The sequence below is a fragment of the Mustelus asterias genome, chromosome 15, assembly GCF_964213995.1.
Source record: "Mustelus asterias chromosome 15, sMusAst1.hap1.1, whole genome shotgun sequence".
Classification (NCBI taxonomy): domain Eukaryota; kingdom Metazoa; phylum Chordata; class Chondrichthyes; order Carcharhiniformes; family Triakidae; genus Mustelus; species Mustelus asterias.
The window spans coordinates 90,199,414-90,210,622 of record NC_135815.1 but is presented as its reverse complement, the minus strand read 5'-3'; the positions used below and the strand labels follow the sequence as shown (position 1 = coordinate 90,210,622).

General features: G+C 42.2%; 1 protein-coding gene across 1 annotated transcript in view; it reads right to left on the bottom strand.

The window, feature by feature from the left end:
* Window positions 1-9,797: 9,797 nt before the first annotated feature.
* kiz (kizuna centrosomal protein) overlaps window positions 9,798-11,209 on the bottom strand; it is a 141,452-nt gene continuing 140,040 nt past the window's right edge. The window contains exon 14 of the mRNA XM_078230606.1: window positions 9,798-10,064. Coding sequence (XP_078086732.1) covers window positions 9,958-10,064 — 107 coding nt within the window. The 3' untranslated portion in view covers window positions 9,798-9,957. The remainder of the gene's footprint in view (window positions 10,065-11,209) is intronic.

The window sequence follows — 11,209 nt, the reverse complement described above, 5'->3', positions numbered from 1 at the left end:
ATGAGGCCAGTTTGTAGATAGTTAACAGAGACACAGCAAAACTTGCTTTAGAAATCTTTCTGATGTTGAATAGATTCCGTTTCTTCTCTTGTCTCTGACAATGTGCCCTTGAAAATTGTTCTGTACATAGAAAGTCAAGAGCAGTGTCTTCAGGCATTGTACTTCAAACAAAGCATTGCCTTGACAACATGAATCTGGATCAGTTCTTTTCAAATAATCCATTATCCTTTTTATGCTTAGAATTTACTGAATAGATATTGCGGCACAGTTTACTATTTCATAACTAGTGCAGCACTTGAAAAATAAAATAAAAAGTATTTGTTAATTAACTTGTTAAGGAACTGACATTGATATTGCGCAAAAACACAGCATAACTTACTAAGCAAGGGTTAGATACCGAGTGCTAACGTTCATAGCCATTTTGTCGGCAATTTTACCTTTGGTTACCATGGACAGAGTTTAATTTAGCACTTCGGTCACAATCTCATATTTTCTAATGAATTGAGCACACTGCGAACCTATTACCAGACAATAGAAATCATAGAAATCATAGAATAGGGCAGGAGTTAAAGCATTCCTTAAAGGTGGAACAGGTTAGATGAATCATTTATGCTATATTTGATTTCTATTTCTTTAAATTATTTATTTTAACCTTCAAACAGCACTCAGGCCTTGACTGAAAATTGAAATCTTTTAACTCCCTGGTGGTGTTGCTTACTGGAATGGGAGTTTCCACGTTTGCATGGATCCTGGGTAGGTAAGGAACTGTGCACATTATCAGCTCAGCAATGCTTCAAATTCACCCATAAGGCCATAAAACATAGGAGCAGAATTAGGCCACTCGGCCCATCGAGTCTGCTCCACTATTCAATCATGGCTGATTTTTTTTCTCATCCCCATTCTCCTGCCTTTTCCCCATAACCTGTGATCCCCTTATTAATCAAGATTCTATCTATCACTGTCTTAAAGACACTCAATGACCCGGCCTCCACAGCCTTCTGCGGCAAAGAGTTCCACAGATTCACCACCCTCTGGCTGAAGAAATTCCTCCTCATCTCTGTTTTAAAAGATCGTCCCTTCAGCCTGAGGTGGTGCCCACTGGTTCTAGTTTTTCCGACTAGTGGAAACATCGTCTCCACGTCCACTCTATCCAGGCCTTGCAGTATCCTGTATGTTTCAATAAAATCCCCCCTCATCCTTCTAAACTCCAACAAGTAGAGACCCAGAGTCCTCAATCATTCCTCAGACGACAAGCTCTTCATTCCAGGGATCATTCTTGTGAACCTTCTCTGGACCTTTTCCACGGCCAGCACATCCTTCCTAAGATATTGGGCCCAAAGCCGCTCACAATACTCCAAATGGGGTCTGACCAGATCTAAGGTGCCAGATTCCAGCCTGTTCTTCGGTTTATACAGTCTCAGAAGTACATCCCTGCTCTTGCATTCTAGCCCTCGAACATAAGGAATAATTTCCTTATCCATTGCAGTAAGAAATGTGTTCTCCTCACTCACACGCCACAGTTCATTCAATAAATAATTCTCGCAAGAAGGAAATAGCTCCTTAACTAGGATATCAAAGTCAATCCCACGTGCTCAGGTTGTAATCGTGGCATTCAAGAAATACGAGAATTACATGAAAAAAGTAAACACATTTGGCATTTTTCTTTCTGTACCAAATATCACTCCATTGTAACCCTTGTGAACTTTTGGAGAGTTTACTCAGGTACCTCCTCCAAGCCAAATTAACGACATACCCTGTTAATCAGATCTTTCACCTTGGTAAGAGATTAACCAATATCTTTTTCTAAGAGATTTGCCAATCTAATTCGAATTGCGCATGAGAAACATGACTGCAGTAGATGAGCAACTGACCTGGTGCAGCTCAGCAGCTCTTCAGTGTCAAGGCTAAGTCAGAAAAATGTCTTAGCTTCAGGATTTTGCTACCTTTTTAAAAATTCACCAGTTAATTAAGTCTTATATGTTTGATCTAGGTTTAACTATTAACTTTATTGCAACATTTCATGATGATCAAACATAACAAAAATAACACATTACAGAATTAGGTATATCACAATTCAACTTTCGGGGTGGCACAGTGGTTAGCATTGCTGCTTCACAGCACCAGGGACCCGGGTTCGATTCCCGGCTTGGAATCTATGTGGAGTTTACATGTTCTTCCCGTGTCTGCGTGGGTTTCCTCAGGGTGCTCTGGTTTCCTCCCACATTCTGAAAGACATCCTGGTTAGGTGAATTGACCCGAACAGATGCCGGCGACCAAGGGAATTTCACAGTAACTTCATTGCAGTGTTAATGTAAGCCTTACTTGTGACTAATAAATAAACTTTAAGATTATCCTTCAAGATCAACTGCAAAGGGAGCAATTAACCCTTCAGCAGCATGAAGAAATGAAAACTGTCTTGCATAGCAGAATGGAAGAACAGCAGAAAACTGTTGGAGATTCTGTTGAACCATAAGAAAACTCAAGACGAACGAGTGAGCTTCGTGAAGAAAAGGAAAACCTGGTGAAGGACCTTCACATGCTACAGGGATTCCTCAGGTCAAAGTTTATTCCTCTGGAAAATTGCGAAGAGAACAAAAATTAACTCTGAAAGAACTGGAGAACCAGTTGTCAAAGCAAACTTAGCAATGTTCTATATTCCAGGAGGAAGCCAAGGAAAAGACTGAAGAGCTGAAGGAAGGAAGAGGAACTGAAATAAAGCTGTTTCCTCCCTCAGTCCAAAGATGTGTGGGTCAGGTGATTGGCTGTGCTAAATTGACCCTAGTGTCAGGGGGATTAGAAGGATAAATATGTGGGGTGCGGGAATAGGGCCTGGATGGGATTGTGGTCAGTGCAGACTCGATGGGCGGAGTGGCCTCCTTCTGTATTGCAGGAATGATTCTAAGCTCCTAGAGAATAACAAAACCAAGAGTAGCATGATTACAGAACTGAAACAAGTTAAGGTTTGGCTGGAGACAGAACTAGCCAACTGTGAAACCAAATGAAGGACAAGGACAAAGCTCTGCTTAAGACAGAAGTCACAAATATGATGGAAAAATATAATCTGATGCTGAAGCTCAAGGAACTTGAAGAAAAAGCACCGGATGCCCCTAGCGTACTGAAAACCATTGACTTGTTAAAAAATGAAATGGCTGAAATGAAAATCAAGAACCTAGAATGTCAAGGAAAAGTTGGACAGCTGCAAGAGAGAGTAGAGGTTCTGACAAAGCAGCATGAAGAGTCTCAAAAACAAACAACAGAAGTAAAACTGAAGAATGTGAACTTGAAAGTTGGCACACAGAAATTAGAGTCTGCTAAGGAATAACTGTTCAGTGCAGAGAACCAACTTTCACGGACAAGACCTGAGTTTGCTGTTGAAAAATGAGAACAGAGGAGAACACTGGGGTATTGGTCACAGGAAGTGGAACGCTTGAAGAAGAATGTGAAGGAGAGCAGGGGGGAACCCTCCGGCCTCCCAGTCTTGTGTTTCTCGCTGGTGGGAGGAGGCGCGCTGTTTCGCTGGCTGTGGGATTCTCTGCTCCCTCCACTATCAAAGGGATTTCCCACTGATATCACCCCAAGCCACCGCGAAACCCGTGGAAGGGGCTGCGCTTCCAGTAGGAACAGAGAATCCTGCTAGCTTGAACGGCCGGAGGATTCCCTACCCCCAGGATGCACAGTATGGAAGAACAAACCTAGGCTCTAAAAGCAGAAAAGAAACATTTTAGGAAACAGATTGCGGATCTAACGAGTGAATTGGATTAATTAGTGACCGTGAGGAAAGACTCCAAAAGGAACTGAATACCCAGGTGATGTTGTTAAGTTTGTATAAGGGTTTTGCAGATAACTGGAAGGAATGACAACTGAATTCACCAGAGCAGTTGCTGAGCTGAATGAAAATATTCATAAGCTTGAACAAGGATTGTAAAGTTAGAGAGTAAACACATAGTTGGCTGTAATAGTGCAACAAGTGGGAATGAAGGCTCCATTTTTGAAACATCAACATCCAGGAAGAACATGGTGGACCCCACAGAAAAATCTGAGTCTAGTCTATGAATGAACAGAGGGAATATTCCCTTCCGAACGAATGGGATTGTGGAAGTTAAAATGTTCAGATTGAAGTTTCATAGTTTGGAAGTTAAATTGTGCGGAAGTTGAAGTGTTCAAATTAAAGTTGCATGCTTTCTCTGTACAGTAGTGGAAAATGTTTATCAGCTTACTGACCTTCAAAAGGAGTCAGTCTCTGCTATTTTGCGTAGGCTCCTTAACATTTTGCTTTGTCGGCCTTCACCAGAGGGTGAGCAAGACCAGATTTTTTTCCATTACAAATACCAAAGGCGAGATATGGGGATATGCTGTGCAAATGAAGGATTTGCAGAAGTCAATTTTTCATTGAATGAGAAACGGCGAAAAGCCAGGATTTAATTGGCAAATATGAATGTCAATGGAGGATGTGAAAAATCTCTTGTTCCTGATTTGCTGTAATTGATTATAACTGCTGAGCTGTTCCTCTGCACCTCAGAACTGCTCCGGCCATCCCAATGGATGGAGGGAGTTCTCCTTGTGCACAAATAATTAAAGACCGTGCAGTGGATGTATGGTGTCCAATGCTGTTTGTGTTAAGGGTCGACTCAGAGTGCCTTTAGATCTGACAGGATAAGCCCATGGTACCTGAACAAAGTAGACGGGTTGTCAATGGAGAGGAACGCAACTTGAAGGAGCGCAAAAAGTGAATCAAATGGAGACAACCAAGTGCTGGAAACACAGAGTACTGCAATTTCAACGCCAAAGCCACAAAGTCCACACAAAGCAACTGAGACCACCATTCCTCCAAACATGACAAAACGAGATCTGGAGGAATTGTCAAGCCTCCAGTCGTCTGAATTTATAAAGTCAGCGAGTTGAAGGGGGAGAAGCGGTAACAAGGAAAGATGGTGTTGTGATTTGGGTAAAGACTTGGGGGGGAGATGTGGTATCAGGGTGTGCGGGCAGAGCAAAAGTTAAGGTGAGACTGGAGAACAGTCCCACCAACTGTATGATGTAGAGAGTCGCATGATGGCAGACTGAGAGTGTGTCTCGAGTCTGGACGGAGTCAGCATGCAGATAGCAACCATGCCTTGAATATAGAGCTAGCTATGGGTTACCAATGAATGATTTAGGTTTAACTAGACAAGACTTCAGACCTCTTAGAGAGACACCAAATTGCATAGACCCCTGCACTGGAACTCACTCTGCTCCATTATCTTCCTTACTTCCCGAAGACCCTGCTTTTTTGACCAATCCTTTAGTTACTCTTTCAAATATGTATTTTTATAGCTTGGCATCATTTTTTTATTAGGACACCACTACAAAGTGACATGAGATGCTTCTCTGCATTAAAGGTGCTATATAAATGCAAATTTCTGTATCCTCGTAATCATCATTAAATCCAGATAGTTAATTCTCTATTTGAGGCCAAACATTGGCATCCTCTTATGTGAACAATAGAGTCAATCAGTGACAGAGCATGAATTAGCTGTGAGCCTGGCCTATTGGAAATCTTCCCAACTGCTGTTCTGTCTGTGAGTTTTCAATCCAAGTCAGCTGAATCACCTAATTTAAGGCAATACCAGTACAAAATTAATGTTTGTATTTGCTAATACTGGTCAGAAGAACTTTAGCACTCTTAAGGTGGCAGGAATTATTTCAAACCATTTGAGCGACATGGTGGCACAGTGGTTAGCACTGCTGCCTCACAGCGCCAGGGACCTGGGTTCAATTCCCGGCTTGGGTCACTGTCCGTGTGGAGTTTGCACGTTCTCCCCTCTGCGTGGGTTTCCTCCAGGTTCCTCCCACAGTCCAAAGATGTGCGGGTTAGGTGGATTGGCTATGCTAAATTGCCCCTTAGTGTCAGGGGGACTAGCTAGGGTAAATGCATGGGGTTATGGGGTTAGGGCCTGGGTGGGATTGTGGTCGGTGCAGACTTGATGGGCCGAATGGCCTTCTTCTGCACTGTAGGATTGTATGATTCTATGATGTTTAGGTAGAATGGTACATGGGGAAAAATTAAGACTAGAGGGAAAGAAACATTAAACGGTAAGGAAGAGCAGCAAAGAAAACCAGCAAGTGGTGGAGCAGGAACACAAACATATTCGGTTAACTAATTAATGAATAGATCAGAATTGGAAAACGATGGAACTCTTCTCTCAGCCACAATTTTGACCATTCAGAAATATTGGTTTGAAATCCAAAGTTGCTACAATTGTAAATATTCTTTCCAGGTTCCTCCAACAGTCCTCCAAATCTTCCCAACTGCTGACAATTCACAATCTCTTATAACCTTGGCCTTGGCAGACTAGTTACTGGCTTCCTTTTGATCGACCAGTTACATTCATTCCTCCAATCCAGGCTCTATCACTGACTGACTCTGTTAATTAAAGTATTAAAGAGAACAATTAATGTTTTGAGACTCAATTGCAGGATAGGCCATTAATCCAAAGGCTAGAAGTTTGTGATGAAACTGGAGAGAGGGATAAGGGTCACAAGCATTCACTTTTAGGGGTAGCACGGTGGCTTAGGGGTAGCATGGTAGTTAGCACTTCTGCCTCACAGTGCCAAGGATCGGGTTCAATTCTGGCCTTGGGTGACTGTGTGGAATTTGCACATTCTCCCCCCTGTCTGCTTGGGTTTCCTCTGGGTGCTCCGGTTTCCTCCAAAGATGTGTGGGTTGGGTTGATTGGCTATGCAAAATTGCCTGTCAGGGGTCTAGCAGGGTAAATATGTGGGATTACGGGGATAGGGCCTGGGTGGGATTGTTGTCAGTGCAGGCTTGATGGACCCAATGGCCTCCTTCTGCACTGTAGGGATACTATGATTTGTGCCTATACATATTATCGTAAGATGGAGGCAGAATGGCAAAAAACATGATTGGATGAATTCTGCTGCAAGTTCCTGTCTGTTCCAGGGGCTTGGCAACGTACAAGATTCAACACTGAGAGGATGGATGAGGACAAACTAAAAGGAACGAGGGACAGGAAGTCATAACTTAACACTGCTGCCTCACAGCGCCAGGGACCCAGGTTCGATTCCCGGCTTGGGTCACTGTCTGTGTGGAGTTTGCACGTTCTCCCCGTGTCTGCATGGGTTTCCTCCAAGTGCTCTGGCTTCCTCCAAAGATGTGCGAGTTAGGTTGATTGGCTATGCTAAATTGCCACTTCCTGTCAGGGAAACAAGCTAAAGTTAATACATCCGGTTGCAGGGATGGGGCTGAGTGGGATTGTGGTCGGTGCAAACTCGATGGGCCGAATGGCCTCCTTCTGCACTGTAGGGATTCTATGATAAACAAAGTAAAAGAATATACCTTGTAAACTGCTGCTCAAATGTTGTAATATTTAAGTCTTACTTAGATCAAATAGAAACCACCAATATGGTGTCAGTTTTCAACAATTGGAAAGAGTCCAAAAAAGCTATGTACCACTAATTAAAGCCGGGCACTGCATACAAGGAGCAGCTTGTACATTAATAGACAGAAAAGGGATACCAAAGGCTTTATTCTAATATTTTGTAAGGTATGACGATGTGGACTTGCAGCATAATAAATATGTGGCTGCAAATACCAGGACAGAAGCTAATGGAACATTTTCTGTTACTTCCAAATAACATTAATAGTTCATGACTAGAATCTAACCATTGTAACTGCTCACATTGTCAGGAGAGATTGGGCACACTGTTTTATATGTATGTCCTGATCTATTTATGATTAAAAAGGCAACTACTGTGGCAGAAATAACTAATTAATACATTCCATTCTTTTAAACTTCCTATTACTGGAATCTAAACTCCATTTAGATATTCTTGTAACAAAACAAAATCATTCATTAGAATCAACACTTGACATTCAGAGAATCATCTTGACATTTGAAGATTACAACAAAAAAACCTTTGAGCAGAGCAGGGCAAGTGCAAATGCTTTGGCTTTAATTTGCATCAGCAATGGTAATATATATTACTGACACACGGTGCAAAGAACAAAATTGCTCTTTATCTGTAATGTATTCTAAGAACTTCCTGTTCGACACACAATTGTGTTCAAATTTCAGTAAATTCCCTTTTTCTCAACAAGCGACAGTGACCCTTTTGTTTCTTTTTTTTAAATTAATGTATTTTATGCATTGTGCAAACACTTTGTAGGGTCATTTTATTATAACACAGCCCACACATATTGGCCAATGTGAGAAGGAAGTAGAAAATATATCTTTGCCCTGCATCGGGATGAGTTTTCCATGTTCATATATGCCCTGTTATCATCAATGGAGGAGTAAAGCAGAAATGTGCACATTCTCACCGTGTCTGCATGGGTTTCCTCCAGGCGCTCCGGTTTCCTCCCACAGTCCAAGGATGTGCGGGTTAGGTGGATTGGCTATGCTAAATTGTCCCTTGGTGTAAGAGGACTAGCTCGGGTAAATGCATGGGGTTAAGGGGATAGGGCCTGGGAGGGATTGTAGTCGGTGCAGACTTGATGGGCCAAATGGTCTCCTCCTGCACTGTAGGATTCTATGATTCAATGATCCTGCCCGGACCAATACATATCCCTCAATTAATGGGTTAACTGGTTATGCTATCCTGAGCGGTAGGACCGTGCTGTGTGCAAATTGGCTGCTGCACTTCCGGCATTCAACAATGATAGCCATTAATTTGCTCTAAAGTTCCCTGGACATCCGGAGATCAGTTGGAATGGAGTAGAAAATAAAATACTGAACCACTCAATGACGGAAAAACTCTCTCCACCCCAAGTACAAGCTTCTTATTTTTCAAAATACTACAGAATCCTCCTGGGTGGTACGGTGGCACAGTGGTTAGCACTGCTGCCTCACAGTGCCAGGGACCTGGGTTCAATTCCCGGCTTGGGTCACTGTGTGTGTGGAGTTTGCTCCTTCTCCGAGTCAGCGTCAGTTTCCTCCGGGTGCTCCGGTTTCCTCCCACAGTCCAAAGATGTGTAGGTTAGGTGGATTGGCTATGCTAAATTGCCCCGTAGTGTCAGGGGGACTAGCAGGTTGAATACGTGGGGTTACGGGGATAGGGCCTGGATGGGATGTGGTCGGTGCAGACTCGATGGGCCAAATGGCCTCCTTCTGCACTGTATGATTCTTTGAATGCTTGTCTTGCTTGGCTTATCCGTACGCGGGTTGGGTTGATTGGCAATGCTAAATTGCCCATAGTGTCCCGGGATGTGAAGGTTAGAAAGATTAGCGGGTGGGGTTGTGGGGATGGGGCCTGGGGTGGGATTATTGTCGGTGCAGACTCGATGGGCCAAATGGCCTCCTCCTGCACTGTAGGGTTTCTATGATTCTATCATACAGAGCTTTTTCTCTAAAGATAGTTAGGCACATTGAGGATGGCTGTACGTACATTTGAGAGGGTATTGCACATGGAGGCAAACATGTAGCTATTGCTGCTTATGAAGAAGAGTTGGCTTTCTGAATATTTGATAGTCGTTTCATGCAACATACTAGATGAAAAATAATTTGTGCGCTGTAATTGTGCTTTTAAAACATAAATGATGCATTTAATCAAAGCATTTATAATCCGGAGAATGATGACATGCCTATCAGAGAAGAAAGCGTGATTTAGTAAGTGTTAAAGTGCTTTGAATACCTGCTTTCTTTGTGTTTAATATGTATAATTGTGTTTGTAAGGGATATATATGAACTGAGTGCAAATATCCATCACAATCTATAGGCTGTTAGGAATGGCCTCATCCTGAAAGATCTCAGCCCCTGAGAAAAAGACCTAAAGAGTCCTTCTGATTTCTGTTTTCTTTATTTTTGCCAACAATTATTGAATATAAGAAACAAATGGACCGGTAATTGGGGTGAATTTCTATTACAACATGTGAAGTTTATTCCTTCCAACTGAGTATCTCGGCATTCAAATCCTGGTTACATTATAATGCCCTTTCTGAATGGTCAGGATTTGCAGTTTTCAAAAAAAATCGTCAAAATCATCTTTGTCTTCAAGTGTTTCTGCCGTCTTAGGGTGAAGCATTGCTTCAATATCGGACGTGCTGTCATCAGATTCACCCCAAAACGCTGTAAGAAAAAGAGAGACATCATTATTCACCCAAGGGTCAGCTTGCCCTCTCATTTTATCCACTTGGGAAAATAATATTTGGCAAAATAAAACATGCAATGTTTATCTTTGATCTTTGCTCATCTTTCTTTCCTGGGGCTACAGGATAATAAATTAAAACAGCTTCAATTTTTTCAGTGCAAAAACAAAAGATTTGGCGCCCACAAAGGCAAGTTCTTAGAGCTTGTTGCTTCCGCATTGTTATTCTTGATGGGTTTCAAATGTTGTATCAAATTTAAAAACTCGAATGTTAAATTTTAATGTACGGTTTAGCAACTAAAATGTACAAAACAAAAGTCAACATTAACATGCCAATGACTCCAATGACATCAGCAGTTGCAAATTTGCAATTCATTATCCATTATTCAGAAAATGCTGGTTCGACAATGAAAGAGGATTATAACAATACTTCCATCAGTTTGGATTCTCATTCAATCCAGCATCTTTCGAGTATTCTCAGGTTGAAAATTCAATTTCAAAATGCATATTAATGTGCTGCATTTCATTAAAAATTCATGGCCAATTTTCATCAAGAAAAGCTGAAAACTTTAATTAAGACATGGAAAAAATATTTTATTCCAGTTCTCCCTGAATGAGATTAGGGTGTCTAAAATTGCGTGTCAATATTCTGCAGAAACTTGGCTAAACGGCTTGTATTGTGTATTGTAACATTACCTCCCCAAAGTTAGTCCAGTGGGTATGTGTGTTCTAGTATCTGTATTGGGTCACACGGATGTTCATATTGGCAGAGGACCCCCTATACTGGGGCAGCACGGTGGCACAGTGGTTAGCACTGCTGCCTCAGAGCGCCAGGGACCCAGGTTTAATTCCAGCTTCGGGTCACAGTCTGTGTGGAGTTGCACATTCTCCCCGTATCTGTGTGGGTTTCCTCCAGGTGTTCTGGTTTCTTCCTACAGTCCAAAGATGTGCGGGGTAGGTTGATTGGCCATACTAAATTGCCCTTTAGTGTCAGGGGGATTAGCAGGGTAAATGTGTGGGGTTATGGGAATAGGGTCTGGCTGGGATTGTGGTCGGTACAGACTTGATGGGCCAAATGGCCTCCTTCTGTACTGTAGGGATTCTATGACACTAAAAAGTTTGCATA